The following is a 24,051-nucleotide window of genomic DNA, read 5'->3' on the forward strand; positions in this document are numbered from 1 at the left end:
CCCAGTCCCATGATAAATGTGTCGGCTCAGGAGTGTAAAAGGAGACACTTGAAATCCGAGAGCCCGTCTTAACGAGTGAAAGAATAATGACAGAGCCTTTTAATCACCTCAACTTATTGAAGTCAGCGTGTTTATGGGAAAGGGCTCCAGCTGCAGTCACCAGTAACAACAAGGATCCTGTTTTTTAAACTGCTTATGGGCTTATGATCTACTGGGATGCTAGAACATGTTATTTTATTTAATGCACTAACAAACTAGTGAGCCAACTTGTAATGTGCTGCACTAAAAAAGGATCCTTTATCGAAACAGATTATCGAAGAGATTCAAGAAAGGAAGAAAATAACCAATTAAATATAGGAGCCTCATACTTCATAATTCATCCATCTTCATAATTCTAAAAAAAAAAAAACCCAAAAGGGTAGTATAGAAAAGTATAAAATAAAGTTGACACAAGGAGCCCAGAAAGAACTGTTCTCAGAGGAGCATTAAGTAAACCGCATGTTGGAGTTAGATTGCTGGGATAATTAAAAACATAAATACCCAGAGGTTTCCATGTGATGGGTGGCTGCTGTCCAAAATGAAAAGGGAAGAACTCTTTCAGGTAGAACAACTCCACGATATGCTGGGATGTTGCTACATAGCGCCATCTGGTGGACAAAGCACTTCATATTTTGTTTCTGAAGTTTCTCACACATTCGACAGTTGCACCAGAGCCGTGTCCTCGGAGGAGGACCCAGGTGACGATTTGTTTTTGTTCTACACCGCATCCTTTGTGTTACTGCAGTACAATTTTCACACTTCACAAAAAACACAAACATGTTGTTTTTAAAATCCAGGTGAAAGATGAAATGTATGATGTGACTGACTTCTGTAATAAACTTCAAGCCCAAAGCACAGACCAATAAGTTAATAAATCATTAAGATGTTTTAATTCTAGTAAAACAAAAAAAAGAGGAAGATTCATACAAAAATCACTTTTTAACAAAATAATAAAATTACAAAAGCTGTCTAAGACATGTCACGGCTGAAATATACAGTTATGACTCTTTTATAAATAACAAAAAACTCCTGCTACAGTAATGAAAGGTTAGCTTCGGGAACATAAATGACATAATTCAGTGAAAATCTCAGCATGTTCTTAGACCTTGGAACTTTAGACATTTTGCTTCCTACTTTGAATAAAATGGCATATAATTGAATGATTGTGATAAGAGAGAAAGTATGAATTTATCTTGGCTGATACACAATACTATCTGTTTTAAAATGTCATAAGAGTTAATAGCTTAACAGTCAAACTAAATGCTTCAGGAACACAGCAGGTCACAATCAGCTCCAGGAAATCACAGTCTTGTCCTGAACATGTCGATTACACACATCGTTTTTGGTGAAACAAGTCATTGAACATGGAATTCATAGCTCATAGAACAAGTGTGTTTTTATAAGAGAAGAATAACACTAATCCAATGTGTGGTGAAAATTGAGAGCATGACATGCAATGAAGCAACACCTTGGGGCAATATGGGAAAATGCACTCACCACCCAGCCCAGAGAGAGATCCAGACACACATGAGTATGAGGTGCTCAGATGAGAGGTATGTTCAAAGATATCTGAATATTTGGTACAAAATGTGATAGGATCTAGTGCTGTTGAGTGTCTAAGATGACATAACTGACAACAGAAGAGGTCTGTTTTGTTTCCACGGCAGAGTGAAACTGTAAAAGATGAGATCTTCCTGAGAATGTCTGTTTGTTCCACATCAGCTCTCGACTGGTGCCTGCAGGGACGCTGCACTTTATCAATAGTTTGGCCCTTTGCTGTAAGGATCCCGCCTCATAATGTTACTGTAGCACGTGGATGGATCGCACACCCCAGGCCGGCCAGGGATGCCTGGATTACCACTTTTACCCCCTGCTCCATTTAGACCAGGGAATCCAGGCCTGCCCGGAGGGCCCGGCTTGCTGTACCCCTGGGGACCCGTTGGACCTGTCGAGAGAGAGGCCACGATCAGTTCAAAGGTGCACAGTGCTGAAAGGATGAAGTGTTGTTTAATGTATTTCCTGCAAATTAGCTTCCAGATGGCTTTGTGAATGATTTGTGACTCTGAATAGCCACATGATTTACCTGGAGGCCCCAATGGCCCCTGGTCTCCAATGGTGGTCCGACCAGGGCTCCCCTTGTCACCCGTTAAACCTGGCTCTCCTGGAAACACAAGAGTACCTGTTTGAGCATCCTGCAAAACAGCTTTAATAACACACTGGAGACTTTGATGTTGGTTTTACCTTTCAGCCCATTAATACCAGGGTGCCCTGCTCGACCAGGGCGGCCCGGCTGTCCCCTGGATCCACCGAGTCCAGAAGGACCCCTAAGTCCCTGGAGCCCAGTTGGACCTGGAGGACCAGGAGATCCAGGCCGGCTTTGACACATGGTACAGCTACTCTGCTGGTTGCTCGGCAACAATAAAGGCAGCTCAGCTAGGATAATTGACAATAAAAAATTCAGACGTGTCACATAGAAATGAGACAGAAACTCGTCATCAGTCCGTAATGATACTCACACTGAAGCATCTCTCTGCAGATTTGTCGAATGTGGCTGTCTGACATTTGACTTGCCTGAAATAAAAATGATGGATCTTATAGATCTGTCCATTCCACTCTGTGAGTCAATGTCAGATGTATAATAAACAACCGTAACGTTAGCACAATGTGTAGCACATACAGATCTTCCTTCAGGTCCAGGTGGGCCAGGTAGACCGCCGTCCCCCTGCAGCCCTCGGGGGCCAGGTGAGCCTGACTGACCCGACTGTCCGGGCCTCCCCACTTGACCTTCTTGACCTCTCTGCCCCGTATCCCCTGCTGTTCCTTTCTAGCAAAAAATACCACCCCGAGGTTAGTCATAGACAACAATTTCAGCTGGATCAAGGTACAGTTATTAAAGCATTCGGTTTAACAAACCTCTCCCTTCTGTCCCATTGGACCAGTGGCGCCCTGTCAATGAAAGCCAAGATAAGTCATTAAAAACTAGGAAGCACAAACCATCAACAAGGCTGCACAACCCTCAACGTTTGGTGTATTGTAAGAACACATCTGACTCGAGATTGACATTCAAAAGCCTACATCCTGGTAATATAAGGGTTTAATATGATTTAAAATGTCAGCGTCATGAACAATGTGCAGGCGTAAAACTGTTGTAGTGCTATTTATAGGCTAAATGGCGTCACGTGTTGCAGTATCAGTTTGATACGCGCCTTTGTCGTTCAGATGTGGTTACAAAAGCACCTTCATGCGTTCATAAATGTATGTCAAATAGGCTAAGCCTTCAAGAATTTGACATAGTCATAGTTAAAGGATCAGACTTACGGGGTTGTATAAATATATAGTTGTGCAAAAAAATACTATATAACATATTAAATCCCTGTACACCTAAGTGTGTAGGGCTTATATGGCTCTGATATGTATTGCAACTATTATATGTTACTAAACTTCACAGTTCAGGAGTTATAAATGAAGATTAAAAAGGCTTAACAAATGACCACATGGTGGCGCTATCCACATCTAAAACTATATAACAGTTTTTAGCTTTCCTGTTATCTAACAGAGAAACAGACGTTGCACATTCATGAGTAGAATAGCTAATACATAAAGTTATATCATAAGTTGCACAACAGTATAGAAAATATCTTATACAATATTTAGATTCGATGATTCAATTTATTTTAATTTTATTGTGCATCTGTTGCACTACAAATGTCCATTTATTGAAAGTTTTCATCAAACAGCTGATCAAAGAAACTCACGTGTTGCCCTGGCCGACCATGCTCTCCTTTCCCCCCGTTCATTCCCTGTTGAGAACATTACGAGGTCAACGTCACAAAAGCTTTTTAAATCCTTTGTTTTAAGCACCACTCTCAGCTACATATAATACGTCTACCGTAGATAGTACTTTAGGTTACAACCTAATGTGTTAATGTGTTTTAAGCACATCACATAACCTATTAGATTTGATTACATCAATATAAACACACTTCATTGTTGTGTTCAAGAGCCTATGTTGTCATTACTATTATGTTGTCATGACTTGTAATTGTTCTAATTTCTTAATACGGCACCCAATATATTTAAATCTTTCCATGTGCTCTCAACCTCTCAATTTGTGTTGTTATTTTTAGAATAACATTACAGAGGTCAACTCGATCACAAGGATCTGCTTGTGAGACCAGATCAGCGTTGATGGACGTGTACATGTGTCTCTAATCTTACCATCTCTCCTCTTTCACCTGGATTTCCTCTTTGTCCCTGACAAAAAAAGAAAGAAAAGTCATGGATAATTGATTGATACGTTACATTTCAGTGAAGACTTCTCATATCTGAGTAATAAATGTCAAAAAATAGCGTGGTAATGATATTGTTGAGAAAGACTATACCAGGCCTGTCTGAAACAAACTGATGGTGACGTGACTTATTTTTATAGGTATAGAAGTTAATTCTTTCATCCAACTGGATTTTCAGGTGAACTAATGGACATTCCTTTTATGTTTAACCACACGTGGTTAACCTTTACCACTAAACAACTACAAATTATTAATTGCCGTTGTCATAAATCATACATCTGAGAGGGAGAAACACGGCAGCGTCACAACACTTGCAGAGAAAAAGTAAGTATACCTTGCTGCCCGTCAGGCCGGGTATGCCTGGGTGCCCCGGCTGACCTGCTCTTCCTGCTTCTCCTGCACTCCCCTTCAAAAGTATTCAGTTTAAATTAATCATTATACAAAGAACACTTTATTGATATACTGTATAGGACATAAAACTTTAAAAAAAAACTTTTATACATTGTGGATGAAAACATGTTCAGACATGAAACCACCTGGTTTATAATCACATTTAAATTGAAACATACCTGAGGCCCTGCTGTTCCTTTAATTCCTGGACTTCCACTTTCACCCTTATTCCCCTTGATTAGGAAATAAAAAAAACATCTTCTGTTACAGAAAACATTGCAATGGCATTCAAACCACATACCACTGACTGCTGGACTGCAGCTGGTAGTTTCACTTCCTTATCATAATTCATTTTCATTCATGTGTGTTAGTAAAATAGTTTTAGCATACTTTCACAAGGTTTTGGTGCAGCTTGACGTTTAATTATGTCCAATCATGTGCTTTATTTTCCAGTTGAACAAGCCTTGGTAATTACAGTTTGAAGGTCGGCCATGAAATCAAAAGTATTGCCTGCCTATTCATAAATTAGCTTTTCACTTGTGTGCCATTTACCAATACACATTGGCTTGTTAAAGGCAGATCCGCTAATGAAAAGTGATTAGGAGACACCGCGTCCAGACCAGACCAGACAGACTGCTTATATTTCCACTGAGATTCCACTGACGAAAGCAGTAGGGCGAGATCATCCCTTCATTTAGCACTGCCGGAGTGGCCAAGAGATCCTTACTTGTGCTATGTGTATTTTAGAAAAGCAGTGACCAAACAAAACAGGCAATGCTGCCGACCTGTGTGTCTTTTAATCAACTTGTTGGTTAGAAAGCTTCGTAGATGTATCATAGATGAAACTGATGACAGTGTGCACTGCAGTGCATGTTGTATCGGCTGCATGACATAGGGCTCGGGAATGTTACCTCATATAAAGGCCCTCTGAACCTGTGTACTTGCTGGCAGCTGTTGAACTGTACGACTTTGTGCTTGGACTCAACTAAAATCAGGACATGGCTCGGCCTGCAGCTTGTCGGTTGCCAATGCCAGCTTTTGTGAATTGATCGGCAGAATTTACTTTTCTGGGTCACACAGGTTGAGCCTGTGTGCAAACAGCCTCAGGGATGCACGAGGGGATAAACTCACATTATATATAGTGCACAGTTTATCCATTTTTAAGACTTTATTAAATCTTTTTGATGACTGTCAGTAAGCTGAAAATAGGTGGTTATTCCTACACTCGTCATTGTAGCTTTGCATCGCTGACAATATGGATGTTTGAAGAAACTCAAAAGGCATTACCTTGGGTCCAATTGATCCTTTTAAACCAGATGCACCAGGTAAACCCGTTTCACCCTGCACGAGGGTGAAGAAATAGTTTTGGAAACTCTTTCGATTCAATATTAACAAAAATAGTCTATAACAGCTGTTAACTTACAGATGGTCCAGTTGATCCTGTGAAGCCTCTGGATCCAGGGGAACCAGCTTCTCCCTTAATTAAATCATGTCGGTCAAATGTGATCACAAAGAATGATGCATAAACTATTAATGAGTTTATTTTGCACATGGATTAGGAACAGGAGATCACCTTTTGTCCATTCAGGCCTGCAATTCCTGGCAATCCAAGCATACCCTGGGAGCAAGAAAACGCATTGTACTGTAGTAGAGATCAATATACTCAAGATTGCAACACATGTGTCTGATGTGTCTGTTGTCTAACATTTCACAAACAAATTTTACTAAAACTGCATGTTTTCATGTGTTTAACTGATATTAAAACCAGCATGAATGACCACAGGTTCCAGTTTAGATCCTTTCAAAGTGAAATAATTACTTCATTGTGTCAGCAACAAATGTAGCCAATTGCTCAATAAAACGAACTGATTGAACTGACATGGCGCACCAAGAAATGTTAAACTCTGGTGGTTAGTTGTACGAGAGTAACATGGTTTGGGGCTTTTTGAAAGAATATTTAATTTAATTTCCTTCTTAAGACTTGGTCCACGCAGCAGTACAGCACCGTCTATGTCACAATCTTTAGATGAATCCATTGTGCTACATCTGACCTGTTTGATTTGCTGATACATGCAATACAGTAATACAGGAAGTAGTTCCTTTTTTAATTGCACTTGGGGAAAAAGATGGAAAGTAGTTTCACATTTACAAATAAATGGTTTTAATAGATTGAAAGTGTATGTGGTTCAAAACATGCAGCAAAACTACCCTATACGCCTCTTTCATTTTTGTTTATTTTCTTCTGAGATAAATGCTTGCAGATGCTCAGTGGTTGCATCAGACAGAAGTTTAAGTAACATATGTTCTTCATGATGGATTTGAAAGGCAGGTAGAGAGACAGAATACATGGTTAGAGTTCCCCAGACACTTTACCTAGAGGTGAAGAAATCCCTGTCTTCAGGCCGTCACTTCAAGCACTCACTTCATCGTGTTTTAACTTGAGGAAGTATGGTACTAATCCCGGCCCCTTCAATACATGGCTAACTCTATTGTTCTGGTGGGGGAAAATGGCTTACAGCCCTGTGGAGCAACTGACTCATCTTTTGTAGACCCATCACAAAGTTTTGGACAACACTTATAATCATGATCAGTGGGGTGGCTGCCCAGTTGAAACACTTTCTTCCTAAAACAGATTTGCGAGAGCGCCACAGAATTCCCTCGCTGAGTTACTTTTACTGGCTTAGATTATAGCGCGAGCCTGCTGGTTACATAACAGGGTTATCCTGGGATGAACTTCAGGGGAAATACCCTTAATTTACTGGCTGTCAGGGGGAGTCTCTGTCCTGCTGACAGTGTGTTAACACACTTACAACAGTAAAACATGCGCAGTATCTTCTGTCAGTATAATTTCATGTCAGCTCCAAGTTGTGAACTGTAATGTAGAGTGCCACATAAATAAAGCTCCCCTTTCCTTTCCTTCCAATCTGAACTGATGAAAATATATATTTCAGATTTCATTCATGCATATTTTGCATTAAATCCTCAATTGCTAGACGTGCAAATAAAGATGTGACAGCTCATGGAACCTACAAAACAGCAAACATGCATGAGTAATGAGTAATGTCTGTGTTTACAACTCACAGGATGGCCCTCCCTTCCATCAACACCAGGATTACCACCGGGCCCAGCTTCTCCCTTTATACATCGGAGAAACAAAAGCATCATTAATCATTTAATCATTGCCTCGGAATTGTTACGTGTCATGATAGATTTATTGGATAGGCATCGAAACTGATGTGTACACAAATTGTCAAATGTAGTTTCGAAAAAACAAGGGAGACACCAACACTGCATGGCTACATTTCCATGGTTGCTAAACATTAACATCTGCACACCAACCTCATGCCTCTATTATTCTCCAAATCCCTGAATTTGCTTTGTAATATAGTGTTCAGCACTGTCAAAACAAACAAACCTTTTGACCAGGACTCCCTGGAAATCCAACCTTTCCATCTCTCCCAGGTAGGCCCTGAAACCAGAGAACAGGTTTTTTTTTAATAAATGGTTAAAATGACACATGAGCTCTGATTTGATTACGACATGTTTTGTACTTACTGGGTCTCCTGGATAACCTGATGGCCCAGTAGGTCCCAAACTTCCCTTTTCTCCCTGGAGACATCATGCCATCCCGTTAAGTTCGTTATATGTCTTGTGTATTTCTCAGCAGCCATTAGAATTGTCTGCATCCTTACCACTTGACCAGCTTTCCCCGGTACCCCTGCTATTCCAATGGATCCTATTGAGCCCTGAAAAGAGATACAAGATGTTAGCTCATCATCAGATGGCCGCCCTTATCTAAACTTTATTACTTTTTATTGCCACTAACTTGACAGCTTCATCCATGTCTGTAATAGAGGGAGCTCATCATCAGTCCGATTTACACAAACGATGTGGGGCAAGAACACTTCACAGTCCCATTGTAAAAAAAGCATTTGGAAGCAAGACTGAACATTATTACATTATTTGTTTTCTTAGATGTTATCACAAGCAACATTTATATTGTTGCTGCATTTGCTAAAATATGTTATGTATGAAAAAAAATACTAGCCAACAAAGTGTGGACACTTTTATTCTTTCAGTTTGAGTAGAATTCAGTTAACAAACCCTTGAAGTGGGTGTTCATATTTTATTGGTATGAAAACATATAAAAATCTCTCCAGCTGTGGCCGTTGGTACAGTTCTCTCAAAGGAGTAAAGCGATGACAAAAGGATCCACCACAGACTGCAGCACTACAGCCGGGCAGAAAAAGCATACTCATAGACGCTAACTGCAAGTGTTTGTGTGTTTTTGTCTTTATGCTGCTATAAGTTTGACTTGTTTTATTGCATACACATGGACAGCTGCTTGCCGTGTAAGCAATGACTGGCTTTCATCTCAGGTGTGTAGGAGCGTTGCGATAAGGAGCTTCACTTCCTCCCCAAGCTGAGCCATGGGATGTCTTAATGCTCTGATTTCTGTCAAGATGAATGTTGTTACAGTGTTAATGAACTACACGGATAGTTAGCTGGATGGCCACATAATTAGCAATAAAATGTCCCTTTAAATGTGATTAATGAGTGTGGTCAGGAACAAGTATCGCAGACTGTGAATACATAAACATATCACATTTTTGGCAAAGTAGTTATACTTCTTCCTATGTTGTCCTTGAATTGTGTTTTGTTAAGCAGACATCTCATGTTTCCGTTCACTAGATTCTATGCCAGGAAAAGGAAACTATACCCTTGGGTGGTCTTACAATATGGGAACAATTTGGAAAGATAGATGCAAGTGTGTTTACATCCATATAAAAGCATAAACTCTACAAAATGAGGTTTTCCTCTAACTTGAAGAGAAGCTTGAGAGTTCCCTGCTGGTTGAAAACTAAAGGATTGTTCTGTGTTGGGTGAAGCATATAGTTTTCCCAGAATGCAACCTTCTCTTGACCCATACATAAAAAGTATTTAGCCACCTCGAACGAAACATTTGGACTGTTTTTACTTGGCTTCTAGCCAAATGGCTGGAGTTTGAATCGGGGGAGGAGCCAGAGGTAGCTCTTTACTGTTATAAAGGGGGCTGCTTTAAGTATTGTTAACTATGCCTATATGATGTCAATGTTAATTTATTTAGCGCAACGCACCACAGTAACTTCAGATTCAGAAAGAAAATATGTCTTCTCTATTTTATCTATTTATTTATTTAACCTTTATTTAACCAGGAAGTCCCATTGAGATTAAAAATCTCTTTTTCGAGGGAGACCTGGCCAAGACAGGCAGCAGCATAAAAAACACATAGTTACAGACAGAAAACACATAACAAGACGAGTTCAAAGAACTAAAAACTCAGAGACGGTGACGTAATGAGTCAATTCAGGAAACATTTACATGCTTGGGAACCAGGCTCTATTCTTTGATTTTAGATTTAAAAGCAGTCAGTGTTATCAATTCTTTGAGTTTTAAAACATTCTGCAACATATTTCATGTTGAGTGGGCAGAGTACACAAAAGCCCTCTTTCCCATTTCCGTTCTGGCCTTTGGGACAGTGAGCATTAAAAAAAATCCTGCGAGCGTAGAGAGTACTGCCCGACACATCTCTGTATCATATAAACACACCGGTAGCTTGGAAGCAGACCGAGGATTGCTTTGTAGATAAAAAATCTACCAATGACACAGCTTACGGGTTGCCAAAGCAGGCCATCCCACCTGAGAGTATAACTCACAATGGCGAGTCAGCGCTTTATAATTGGTAAATGAACCAACCTTCAGAACATAAGCTTTCTAATCGACAGTACTGTCATTTTTCCAATTTGTTGAACCTTTTTGAACCAAGCTTTTCCAAGCTCTTTCACATGTTTAGCAACTGTCCTTCTTTGACATGTAGAAGTGATGGAAAGCAGTGCAGCCCCGCTGCATGCTCATCTCATCCGTCATGATGCCTCAGATCATTACACTAATTTGATGCCTAATTATGGGGTTTTAAAAGAGCACTTTTACAGACCAGTAAAAGCAATGATCCTTTTATCTTGTAAGCATTACTGGAAATAAGATATACAAAAAGATACAGTAAATCCACAGGATCTTCAGCAGTGCAGCCCCCAGTTGTGCTCTCTCTCTCTCTCTCTCTCTTTCTTCTGTGGCCAAAATCCAAAGTATTTCCCCTATTAATGAAAGTACGTTGAAAAAGAAGTTTGATACATCCTGGAGCTGTGAGTGAATCTCTAATGATGTGACAGATGGTCCAGGAGGATTTGCTCCAGGTGCAAACAGCGGAGACCATTTTTTGTATTACATTAACTGCTGGAATTGCTTTCCACTTCAGTCAACTGGCAGTGACCCCTGTGGTCTCACTGATTACAGGGTGGAATGATCTAACAGAGGTGATGCAGTCTAGAGAGGATGCATTACCTCATTGATAATGTTATTCATCGTACCCATCGAGCACACACTGCTGGATCCTTTGATTGCTTTTATTTGACAGTGCGTCTTTCCTTTGTATTGTATTGCATTTCTCTTTGCTTTCCCCTCGTGCCTCATATGCTTTTGTCTTGTGCAATTTGGTATAGATCACGACAGCTGTTGGTAACATGCATTATCAACTGCATGTTTCCAGGCTGTTGAACAGCGGAAGAGGCAGTTTTTCAGCCGAGGCTAGTCTGCTTCTGGAAATAGTGTATTGATTTCTTAACATTTTGATACTTTGAATGGGCTTTGATGCTCAGAGAATGTTTGCTTGGACTTGAATGTGAAAAATTTGGTAGTTGTAGTCAGATCATGGTGGGCATTGACGCCGGGTCGGTCACCCACAAGGTTTTACTTCTAACTGATATGTATATTCCTCTCTGTTTTTTAGACTCGGGTTTTCTCACTTCATGTATACCTTGCATCTCTACCTAAGATCTTACTGTAATTGGGAGGCAAGGAGCAAGAAGGAGGTGTAAGTGAGGTAAAAAATAATAATAAAAAAAATCAATGCAAAAAGAGACAAAAGATATTGTCTAAAAACAGCGTTGTGTTTGTTGTTTGAGCTTTCCAAGGAAAGACCAGAACAAAAGTCAGGAAATATGAACACATTTAAAAAGTCTGTGATGCCCCTCATGGTGTACCTGCAACATGCTCTTGTCAGACAGAACAGAAGTTGTATTTTCTTTACTCTCCCAGGGGATCTGGCTTTATATTCATAGCATATGGTTTCTAGAGTGATTGATGAGATGGTGTTCAAACAGTTTAAGTTAATGTCTTTAGCAGAGATTTCCTGTTAATCCTATATTTGATTTCATAAAACAATTTACCTTGACAATACAAAGTGTGTTTTTATATGTCTTAGCTATGGCTAGCATATTCAGCAATTGTACTCACTTGTCATGCTTACATTTTATTTTAAATAAGTAATGTTTACCATTATATTTTCAAGTTTAAATATATAACATCACCACCTTCTCTCCTGGTTGTCCAGGCGATCCTGGTAATCCAGGCACTCCTCTCTCGCCCTGAAAGAACAGACGTGTATTACAAAATACCTCTTCAGTGGCGACAAATCTGTGCCACAGCATGATAATGAAACCATTTTGGCCAGAATTGTGCTTTGTGACCTTCCTACCAAAACACCTGGCCTCCCTAGCTCGCCTTTCTGCCCGTCTGACCCACGTGGACCCTGGCGGGAAAAAAAAAACAGCTTTAAATTCTTTATTCTAGATGCTAAATTTAATGTTCAGGTAAATCAACTGGAATGTTCTCTACCTGCACTCCTGCCGGACCTGGCAGCCCTTGACTTCCTCTAATGCCAGGGATACCCTTAGAATAAAAAGAAGATGGGGGATACACACATTTGGTTAAACATTTAAACCCCCTCAACTGTGACTATGCTCTCAGTGAGTCGAGGCTGCAGGGTGAGTTTTTGATCATGTGGTAGAACATGTGGTTTACTTTTGGATGTTTTTCATCAACCAAATTACGACTGTGCGGCCACTGCTGGTATAATCAAAGATGTTTTTCTATTTATCCGCTGGAAAAATACGTAAATAAGTATATTTACCTCTGAAGCAGTTCTGACCACATTGAATTAACAAGCTGCAACTGTCATGACTTAATGGATGCATTAACTCAATAAGTGGTCTTTTCTCAGATGCTGTTGTGGATGCTGCTGTGACAGTGTGGTTGGCAATTAAGATCTGTATATTTGTATATTGAACTATGTAGTACTCACAGGCTTACCATCAGCACCAGTAGGTCCAGGCTGACCAGGTTTGCCAGTGTTTCCATGCTCTCCCTAAAGAAAGCGAAATGAGCTGATTTAGATGTGCGACTAAAAGAGTTCTTTGTACATATTTATCAATCATGCAACCTCAAAGCAGCAGAAATGAATCCAGAAAGAAAGGGAGTGTTGATTCTTATGTCTTTTGCTGAGTTAGTTTATCTAATAATCTGTAATCTGTAAAATACTCTTGGACCCTGTGGGGCTTGAGGAACATCTGCAGCCTGCAATGCTCCCAGTATGGCTCTGTTTGTAAATGTAGTAAAAGAATAGCTGTGATGTTATAAACATAACATAACAAAGAGTTGTGTTGCTACGTTAATATATCTCTGAGGTCCGTGTGTGGTTTTCATGACTAAGTCTACTATTTGATTAATACCCCATGATCAATAAAAAGGAAACATGTAATTTTGAATCCTTATTTTGGTAATTTTCCACTCCAACTAGTGGTTATCGTAAACAGTGGACTGGTTTTCTTTAAGCAAACAGTGCATTAGAACAGGATCTTACAAAGCTACGCATACTGTAACTTCCTTACAACAGCAAGCCACAATTTGCCAATCAGGAGAAAAGAGGCTATTTAGTGTCTCCATAATGTGTAGTTTTCAGTAAATAATTGTGTCTTTAAGAGATTAAAGAGCTGAAAGCTCCCACACAGCACTCTTCCTGGCATGAAGGGAATCTGTGTTTACAGGCTGTAACGACTGGAGCTGGATTTGACCGATCGGTAAAGTGCAACCTCATGTGCATAGTATTGCTCATTCGACACAGAGAGCAGCATGCGGACATTCAGCACACACTGTCTCAAGGCAAAGCTGCGAGTACTCTGTAGAGAACAGAAGGGAGTCTACACATGAATCAACATCGCTAATTATTCTTTTCTCATTTTTTCTTTACAGAATTCCACTGTTTAAAGTAAATATTTAACCAACTGTCTGACCACTGAGGATGTGGTTGAGCTCTGTGTTAAACCAGGAACAGATTCTATCCTCTTGGCATTTATTTCTGCAGGCTAATTTTGCTTGACTGCTGATTTTTAATGTGACGCTATTTGCTGAATATAAAACAATAGAATAACACAAGGCAATGAATGAAAGATAATAGAAAGAGGGGAAAAATGAATAACTGACTGGTATTCCTGGAAGTCCAGGGGCTCCAGGAGGACAAACACAGGGCTCTTGAGTTGGCTCGGTGTAATCAGGACTGTTGGAACACTGTAATAAACAAAGACCAGGCATTTAGCGTAGATACAGAAGCCACATATTAGAGCTGCAACGATTTATGGATTTATTAAAAAGTCAACAGGAAAGTATTTGCAGCAATCTTTATTCAGTTATTTTGATGACAACGTTCGCTGGTTCCTACTTCTCAAATATCTCACATATACATTTACTTCCTTAGTCTTCTACTGTAAACTGATCATTTGTTTTTGACTATTGGTTGGTCATCTAGAAAATGAGCAATCGAGCAATAATGGTAAAATGTTTGCAAATGAAACCTGAAAACCTTTCCTCACATATCTTATCTTAGCTGAATCTAATCTGTATTTTACCTGGAATAAGCAGGTCCTTCTGATGAAATGTGCACTGCAAACTGGATATCTTTCTGGTTTTAAATCAAACGATGTGATATTTTGCCAGAAATACATCTGATCCTTTGCGGTGTTATACTTGGCAAGCGTTTGTAATTTTAGGCTACTCATCTTGTCTCTTTTGATATTTTCATCCTCACATTATGAATATTAATTTGGCACTGACTTTGTCGTTACAGCAGTTTCAAAGCCAACATAATACTGGGCCACTGCTTCACAGTTAGAGCCAGCAGACAATAAAAAACGTGTTTGAAGCTGAACCATGGGTCCTCCTCCAACACATTATTGGATGTATGAACAGATGTGACTTGACAAGAATATGCTGAGTTTACACTTTTATACACACTCCTGCAATATACTGAGCTGTTGGAATACAAAGCAAGGCATTAAGTTATGCCATTCAGAAGGAGGTGTGGAGTTAAATCATGGGGAAATTTTGAGTTTCAAAGCAAAAACAGATGTGGTTGAACAAGGTGAGAAGTAGGTGAGAATAAGTTATCTTTGTTGCTTTTGGCCAGAGAAACAAGCAGACTCTTGTACTTACAACTCCAGGTATTTCACACGCCGTCTCCCGGTTACTCTGCTCGGGGTCGCAGTAAATGCGAAGTTTCTGGATTTCAAACTGAACAAGATTTAAAAAGAGAAGAAACTCTTGTTAAAAACACAACCTTCACAGTTGGAGCTTCTAAACAAGCTAACAAAACAAACCTGTAGGTCATTTTGCAACGTTTAGTTCAGTTTTATCAGTGCTTTGCCACTAATGAATTGAAATGGCTATTGTACAACTGTTAAATTGCCCTCGTTGGGCATGAAGCAGCAACATGTTGCCAGACCTCCCTCAGTGCTGGCAGCGTTCTGCAGGGACGTTACACTTTTCTTCCATTATTTGGTATTTTGTTGATGTTGGTGGTAAAGTGGCTCCAGAATGTCCCGTACACTGTTCCCCTCCAGTTACCATGTGAGCAGAGAGATGATCCTGACATATGATTTATGTTATTTTCAGCTTCATGAAAACATTAGTACGAGCTGGCAGCATGAATCAATGTTAAACAAAATGGTTTGCATTTTGTTCATGATAATAACAGGTTTCAGGCTATTTAGGTTTAAACACAATACAAATACCTGGCCTGGTCTGTTGGTGCATGATAGTTTAAAGTTATTTAAAAATTGAGTTGTGGTACTTTTAGAGGTCCTATTACAAAAATCTGTTTTCAATTACAAGTGTGTTTATCCAGAAGTGAAACTCACAAAAGTGCATTGACTCTGTTAAATGGCTTAAAACTACATGATCCTTATAACAATGGATCAGTACACACATTAGCATTCGCTGCCAAGCTGTGGCTTAATATCCATAACTATACTGAAGTAAAAGTCATGAATGATTTATGCTCTTCCCTTCTTTCTTTTTTCATCAATGCATTTTCAGCACAGACCCTCTCTTGTTATTTCTCATACTTTTTTGTGATTAAATTATATATATATATATATATATATATAGATAGATAGATAGATAGATAGATAGATAGATAGATAGATATAGATATATCTATATCAATATATAGATATATCTATATATATGTCTGCCCTATTTACATTAATTTACATGTATTTTATTTTGTTGACCATCAGTGGCCATAAATAACAACGACAAACCTGCTAAATTGTTCACATATGTGCCTGGGTGTTTTATATGGTCTGATTGTGGAATTGTTTCATAGTAAAAAAGTGTAACATTTGAACAATTAGAAAAAAAGGATGTTTTGTTTGAATTGTTTTCCATATCGTTATCTTTACATTAAAATGAAGCGATTAGCATAGCACTATACAGCCTTCTGCAGAGCAAACTACAACAGAGGATGATTAAGATTTATTGAAAATGCAGCATTTTTGGCATAAAATGCAACAATTGAGACAAATAAAACAAAGATCTACTGTAGAAAAAGCATTTTTTTGCCAATGTAGTATCCACAGAGTTCTGCATGTCTCCCAGGAGGCAACAATAAACTGTGTGATCCTGTTTATCAGCGCTGCTTTTGCTCAACCACTCATTAACTGTTCCCTCTTTCTCTAGTCAAGTTGACGTATTGCTCTCTGGGACCCAAACGTGTATTTTATGAAAATTGCTTTCTTGACAATAAACTTACTGGCACTGTTGTTTCCTTTCTGACATATTTTCCGACTTGGGTTTTTCCATTGATAAAAATACCGACAGGGGGCTCCAAGGATTGGGTTTCAATCTCCAGGTCGTCAACGTAAAGAGTAACATCCTCCTCTGTGACCAGCAGCCGCAGCTGGTGCCATTTCTCATCAAACAGCTTCTTTTGTCATCGAAAAAAAAACAGGAAAAAACAAATTAATATTATTGTAAATGCTGGATTTGTGCTGATGAAGACATTCAAAAAACTATTTGCCGCCTGGAGGGAGTGTTTACGTTGCTGTAATTGTCGTTCAGAGCAGAAAGCAAAGGAACTCAGTGATTCATTGCGACATTTTGATGTGTTCAGACCTGAACTATACAAATTAGTCATGCTTATGAAGCATATACAAATATTGTGGCATTTTAAACCATTCTTAAGCTATGTTAGAAAATTGTCACACAAAATCCTAATTTGGTAATATTGTTTAGTTTTACAGTTTCTGAATAAACTGCAATGGAGATAATCATTTGTCTATTTGAGCTCAAGTATATGCACTACTTCTTCAAAGGCAAGTTTTTATTCTGTTTATTAAAGCGATGTCTATTAGCTTTTGTAAAGGTTGAAAAGGCTTTTGAAGCCAAGGATTATACCAGCCGTCTGGATGTGTGAATAGGAGGATTAGGATTGATTAGTTTCATAACAGCTATTGTGTGGTAGAAAGAAAGTGTTTAAACCTTTGGGGGTGCACCAATTAAAACAGTTTATGGATATAATAAACTGAATACCCTTTGAATACAACTGATTACCAGTATTAATGTGTTTTCTCTCCGACAAGTTAACAGCATTTATATTCTGGATTTCTAGCAGAAATGCATCAATCAGACTCTTAAAGATGTATTGCAGCAATTTAACTTTGCTACTACATACTGATGGGAGACTCACAAGAAACAGGTTGAAATACGAATGGTTGAAATTGAAGCAGCAGAGCTTAAAGTATCCTAACATTTAATCTTTAGTAAAAGGGTGGATACTACATTTCCCATAATGCAATTCAGTGGGTCTCTTTCTGTGACCATTTCTGTCTGTTAAACGCCGACATCGTCGTTTTCTTAGGCTTGAAAAAGCTCCTCGACAGCCAAAGAGGACTTTATACAACTGTTTTGCTCAATACTCTCTTTGAAAAGTGAACAGAACTTATTGTGTACAATCTATGAAATAAAACACATGTTTAACGTACCCTTGCTGTGTACTGTGAAAATACAACCGTTTGAGTTCCACTTGGCGCCTCACTGGTTGTGGTGAACGTGACGGTGCGCTCCACTCCTTTTAGAGTGACCGCCATCTGCGGTTTCCCATCATTCGTCTGTATTCTCCACACGTCCCAATCTTCCATTGCCACTGACCCTTTATACCTCAGTGTGGCCACAAAAACATATGATGGAGGCAGGCCATCAGGAAAAAGAGTCCTTGAGGACCAAATATGAAAGTCAGTCAACTTGTTCATTCACTGGTGATAATGAAGAGAATGAATGAAAGCAAGGTGATTACCGCGTAGCTGCACTCAAGTCGACGCGAGATGTCACTTCATAGGCCTTAGTGCCAAAATATGTTCCTTGTATCTTCTTTGCTTTTTTAGCCAAATTTAAATGTAACAGAATATCAAAACCCTTCTCTTCGCGGGAATCTATGGCAATTCTTGCTGAACAAACAGTCTCTGCAATAGAAAGACAGTTAAATAGAAAGATAAACAAACAGGGCCAGGTGTAGAATAACGGATGATAAGAAACCACTCTTGTGATATTTGACCTCATATTTGAGCAGAACAACACTTTCAGTTTCAAACACTAATCAGCAGTTGCTTACCTTCGCACAGTTTTTGTCGTATGATCTGAATGATCCTGGAAATACCTTTGTAGTCCTCAACAGAAAAGACGTACGTTGAAAATGGCTTATTTGCGATGTCTTGCAACTGGGACACTAATGTCTCTGGCCCAACACCAATTGCAAACAGAATTACTCCTTTTTTCCTTGCCACCTCTGCCGCTTTCAAAACCTCATCTTGAGACTTCCCGTCTGTGAGGACGACAGCAATTCTGGAGACGCCGAGCGGGCCGCGCTCCGACAGGCCGAACAGTTTGTCTGTTGCAAACTGAATGGCTGTCCCTGTCCTTGTGTTTCCCCCCATATACTCAATGGACTCCATCGCCTTGATAAGTTCGTTGGTGGAAAAATGCTTCCCCAGAGGTATTTCTAATACGGGGTCATCGCTGTATTGGACGACTCCAACCTGGGTAAACTTCTGTCCAATGTTGAAGCTTGTGGTTATGTTGACAAGCCAGCGCTTTACTATTTCAAAATTGACATCTTCAACACTCCACGAGCCGTCGAGAATAAAGACCAAATCACATGGTGCAGTCCTACAACCTAAAGCAGACAGGAAATAAACAGTCAGCAGTTTATAATAATGGTTTCAACAAATCCTATCTAGTTTAGTGGAATACTTGAAGAAAATGCATGTATGGACAAGAAACATAACAAAGTGTGAGACAATGAAGACTGAAGCCTTCTTACTTCTTATTTCTTCCTCTTGAGCGGCACTAAACAAATAGAGAAGCATGAAGCACAGGCATCTTAAGTGCATGGATGTTGCTTTGTAACCCATTATGCAGCTGTACCAAGTTCCAATTGTGTTCCTACAGGGAAAAGGAAACACATGCTTAGTATTACAGAGAAAAAGAAAACGGACAATGCAAGCATTTGTGATATGTGGGCCCCGTGCTATTCTTGCCTTGATAGAAGTTATTACCTCATACTGTTGTTTTTTTCCATTTTTGAGAATAATTCTCCATACGACTTTAATCACAATCACTATCCCACGACCTGCAGTTTCACACGTGCAGTAAGTGATTATAAAAGGCTGCATGATACCTTACGTGACATGATTAAAGCATTGTATTAACATGCAAAAAAGCAGCATTTGTGCATAGATGTAAAGTTCCCTCTATGTTATATGAAGGTGATCTGATCAGGCGTTGTATGAATATGACTCAAGCAGGACGCAGGAAGTCCATGCATGCATTCACATTGTAATCATTTGTTTCATTTTCAAACACTTTCCATATTTATTTTGTTGTTGCTAGTTATTTTTGGTTTTGTGACTTTTTTTTGACAGCAAGACCGGTTATGATTTATATTTTTCATCAACTGAGCTGTGCACTTTGCAGAAACTTGGCTATCTCAGGGATGGGCATTAGTACAGAGGAGTTTGCACATTTAAGCGGACTTATTACATATTGCACTAGGTCAATGCCCAAGTGAAGCACCGGACAGACAAGGCAGCCCATTCATTGTTTGTGGTAATTCTTCTTATCCTGTTACGGAAAGTAGGGTACACAAAAAGCATCCAAATTTAAAAATAAAAGACAATAATGCTAAACAACGAATCAAAGACTGAACTAAATAATCTGAATAAATATGGTTTAATCAGGCAAGTACATACAAATGCATTGTTGGATTTTTCAGCCACTTGAAGGCAGTACAACAACATTGACCTTATAACGTTATTATGGTGAATAACCATTCATATGGAGTCAGTAATATCCACCTGGGAGTTGTTGTTTTTTTTTAGCTCTGTTTGGTCTCCAACGCCAGCTTGCTCTTTAGTGCTCCACTATGTCCACCAACTAGAGGTTAACTTCTTTGGTTTGGTGCTGAGCGGGTAGAGCACAATGGATTCCTCAGAGCTAATGCTGAAAGCAGCTGCAGGCAGTTGTCACTGAGGCCATCAAGTGCAAATCCTATCAGCCCATGTTTGCTTTTTCCTAAGTGATATTCACATCCTACCTCCCACTGCTGCCACAAACTCTGCTTTACTGCCCACAAATCCTTAATTGACTCACTTGAGCCACAAAGTTATACTCTGAGCTCTGCATCCAACCTCCTTGTGGCGCACTTTATCTTTCCAGTCCTGCTTCACATCCACGGTACACCTAAGCATTTTCCTTTAAGCATCTACCACATCCTCACATGGCACTTTCAGTTTTACTAAATAAACAACTCACTGAACGTCTGACCACAACTGCCCTTAATCCAGTGCTCACTGTTTCCTGTGGGATTATCCTGTTTCCTCAAACTTGCTGCCATTTGCCAATCTCTGCTCACCCTTGGCCAGAATAGTGTACAACACAAATGCCCCGAAAAGCGTCACTCCTACACTTTTCTCACTGTGGATCACACAAAATGTAATAGCCCTACAACCATTCTCTTACCTAAATAATTCACTCAATATGGAATAATTTTGCTGCATGTGCCCAGCACTTAAGGCTCCTCACTTCACCTTCACAGCAATATTATTGCTGAGTGCAGACGTTGAAAAGCTTCTTTTCAGAAACTAAAAAAAAAGGTGTTCAAACATAGCAGCTGATGTTTTGATGTAACCTAGATGTTATGAGACTGTCAGATAAATGCTGTTAGTCTGAGGCCCCTCAAGTAAAATATCTACATATGGCATCTGATCTAATTAATAAGTGGTTATCTATATGTGGTTATCTATATTTTTTTCCTGCTCTGCATTGAGACACCGGCTCTTTGTCAATATCTTAAAAGGTTATTGAAATGCTCCCAATCTCGGATCTTGCACCTTTATGGTTAGAGAAAACTGTGGTTTGGGATTTTTTTGGGAGAAATTGCGACACTTTGAATTGATCTAGCGCTATCATCAGGTCAACAATTATTTTTGTTGAGTACTTTGGTTTATGACCAAACACCTGCAAACCTAATAACATCCTTATCACCCTCAGCGTTTCTTTTTGTTTAATGTTAACGATTGCAGTATTTAAAAAAAGCATGTGTCTGGTGTATTTGCCAAACTAAGATGGTAAACATGGTTTATCTGTGGAACATGAGCGGGTTGACATTGTGAGCGTTTTAGCATGCTGACATTAGTATGCTAATCCTGTCACTGATAACAGATTCTGTTCTGATGACAGGTTTTCTCATGCATTGTTTCTGTGGTAAATTATCTTCTTCCTTGTTCAACATGTGAAAGAAAGAAACTGCTGAGATCCTCAAAGGAGGGAGTTACAAATGATGATCAGATATGCTGCACACATGTAGTAGAAGCAGGGCTTGTGGGAGGAACTTGATAGGAAGGAACTGACTGTATTCCTGGTACATAGCTATTTCTGATTGTGATGGTCAACAAAACACTGGCTGGGACTCATTAGCCAAAGAGGGGTCACACTCTTTAACCTGACTGAATTTTTCCACCATGTAAACTCAGCGTTATAGTAACAGTTGAAAGACGCATTTAGCTGCCATAGTTCTGCAAGATGTTTTCTTCAGAATTTTTCCCCACTAGAGAGCTGGAGGAGGTTGCTGGAAAACCCCCTCGTTGGCAGGGTCCAGTCAGGATGACTTTCCCCTCGACTGACTTTCCCCAAGAGAAGTGTTTCTACACCTCTTCTCGAGCCACATGGAATTCATTTACACCATCAGACAGTGAAATTCCAGCTGTGGACTTGAACTAAACACATGTAGGTATGATGAAGAGAAGCAACCTTTGTCCAGGATTAAAGACGCATAATGATGCATGCTATGCTATTATACTTCCAGTTGAAATGCATGCATAACATAGAAGACTTAACAGGTGCACTCGTGTTGCAGGTTAGTACCATCTCTCGGATGTTATTGGGGCAGCACTGAACTGGCAGAACAGTAACTCTGTTAATATAACTACGACATGGCATCAATTATAGATTGAGTCGGTTGTTTGTTGAAATACTTTGCAAACTTAATAAGATTTATGTGGTACTTATTCACAGTTTAGGGGTCCAGCTGGAAATGTCGTTCAGGAGGCTGTTGAACAAATAATTTCTCCCAATTTACAAGATAACGTTTCACTTGTTTCGAGTGGGCGACACTGAGTCATGACACAGATTTAAAAAAAACTGTACCACAGATTTTGTGCTTAACAAGTTATACTTTCCTTCACAATTTCCCAATTTTACATTCAGCAGGAAGCTATAATAATATGTTTGAATTGTGGAGCTCTGAGAGAAAAAAGTGATCTGTTTTATTTGTGTATGTAATACTGCATGCTTTCGCTCTACTTGACCTGCGAAGTTATACTTATCGGCTGTACCTTTTGCAAGAAAAAATTGTTTCATTTCAGAAACAACAACTGCTGTTCATGCTGAAGATTTGCCAAGATCAGAGGAATTCATTCCTGCCAAATTCTTCAAGCAACAAGGAAGAGAGCCAAGCCTTATCAGTTGTTCTTTGGAATCTGTTCAATTAATCCAAATGCTTGAATACAGTATTGCAAAACTTCTGCTCATGTAGTCCTTATCGCTGTCCACGCTATTCCTGCCTCTATTATAGAAAACTATATGAGTACAACACATGCAATACTGTGGTGCACTGTGCCGTATGCTCGTACTGATTCAAGAAATATGGAAGAAAAAAGCATTTTTGTGAAATTGCCAGGAAAAAAATCTTGACCTGATTCCATTCATTCTTTGCATGACAGAAGGACAAACAAGGGACTGATAACTGAGCTTAATGTCTTCAATATGCAACTGCGGCAGATGACACTCAAGTAAAAGTTTGAGTGAATTCACTTTTAATGATCAAACTGCCTCCATAGATTCTAATACTCTGAGTATACATGTCTATTAATACAACAGCAATTACATTGTCATGCAAACAAACACACCAAAAAAACTCTAACTGCATAGTTGAAATTAAAACAAATCTGACATACAATAAGGTTCCTCAGAAAAGACAGAAAGTAAGCAAAAGGTTACCTGTAAGCGTCCAAGCCCTTGTGTGAGTTCCTGTTAATCCTCTCATTGAAAGCCAATGATCAATATTGATCACAGCCCTAGGTTTACAGAAACTGAATTTAGAAAGAAGTGCACATGTTTCTGTGCAAAATGAAAGCCTGCCCTTTCCTGCAGCTCTCTGTCTCCTCTGTTTCTGTCCTTCTTCCTCCCCTCCACCCCATTCCACCCCCTCCACCCTCACTCCGGACTTTTACTGGCCTACAGCCACCCTCAATTACAGTGGGTGGAAAGAGAAGCAGATAAGGAGAGCATGCAATAGTGAAGCAGACAGCCCATCTCTGACAGCCCAGAAGGAAAATAATAGTAATGAGCACTGCCTCCTTCCAAGTGTTAGAGGGTTTGGATCATGTGCGTGTTGCTAGGGGCATAACCAGAGAACATGGACGCAGAACAAGCACCGGATCAGCCAACTAGCTGTCGTATACTAAGACACAAATACTGAACTGCTCATGGTACCTTCAGCGTGTCCTCAAGTGCTCAGCAATGTCTTACACTACTCCTTTTTAAATCTCACTTCATCACCCAAATGGAC

At 39.5% G+C, this 24,051-nt stretch overlaps 1 protein-coding gene across 1 annotated transcript; it reads right to left on the reverse strand.

Annotated features, from left to right (window-relative positions):
- Positions 1 to 1,014: 1,014 nt before the first annotated feature.
- col21a1 (collagen, type XXI, alpha 1) lies at positions 1,015 to 23,632 on the reverse strand. The gene is made up of 29 exons (XM_068567974.1): positions 23,481 to 23,632; positions 19,246 to 19,367; positions 18,538 to 19,098; positions 18,223 to 18,388; positions 17,912 to 18,140; positions 16,681 to 16,854; positions 15,081 to 15,158; positions 14,076 to 14,159; positions 12,898 to 12,960; positions 12,432 to 12,485; positions 12,292 to 12,345; positions 12,128 to 12,181; positions 8,411 to 8,464; positions 8,274 to 8,327; positions 8,134 to 8,187; positions 7,800 to 7,853; positions 6,292 to 6,336; positions 6,142 to 6,195; positions 6,006 to 6,059; positions 4,898 to 4,951; positions 4,663 to 4,734; positions 4,258 to 4,293; positions 3,795 to 3,839; positions 2,953 to 2,985; positions 2,717 to 2,863; positions 2,556 to 2,610; positions 2,281 to 2,472; positions 2,123 to 2,200; positions 1,015 to 1,984 (listed from the first exon to the last, which is right to left on the reverse strand). Exons 2-29 carry the CDS (start codon positions 19,334 to 19,336, stop codon positions 1,797 to 1,799), a joined length of 2,877 nt encoding a protein of 958 aa, XP_068424075.1. The 5' UTR covers positions 19,337 to 19,367; positions 23,481 to 23,632; the 3' UTR covers positions 1,015 to 1,796.
- Between the last annotated feature and the right edge of the window lie 419 nt (positions 23,633 to 24,051).

The sequence above is a fragment of the Clinocottus analis genome, unplaced genomic scaffold (assembly GCF_023055335.1).
Source record: "Clinocottus analis isolate CAN_PGR_092001 unplaced genomic scaffold, fCliAna1.0.p SCAF_8, whole genome shotgun sequence".
Taxonomy (NCBI): domain Eukaryota; kingdom Metazoa; phylum Chordata; class Actinopteri; order Perciformes; family Cottidae; genus Clinocottus; species Clinocottus analis.

Coding starts and splice junctions, on each gene's coding strand:
- col21a1 (XM_068567974.1), bottom strand. CDS start 19,336: ATGGGTTACAAAGCAACATCCATGCACTTAAGATGCCTGTGCTTCATG. Junction 15,159..16,680: donor GAAAGGAAACAACAGTGCCA/GTAAGTTTATTG, acceptor AATCTTGTTCAG/TTTGAAATCCAGAAACTTCG. Junction 2,986..3,794: donor ATGGTCGGCCAGGGCAACAC/GTGAGTTTCTTT, acceptor TTTCATTGACAG/GGCGCCACTGGTCCAATGGG.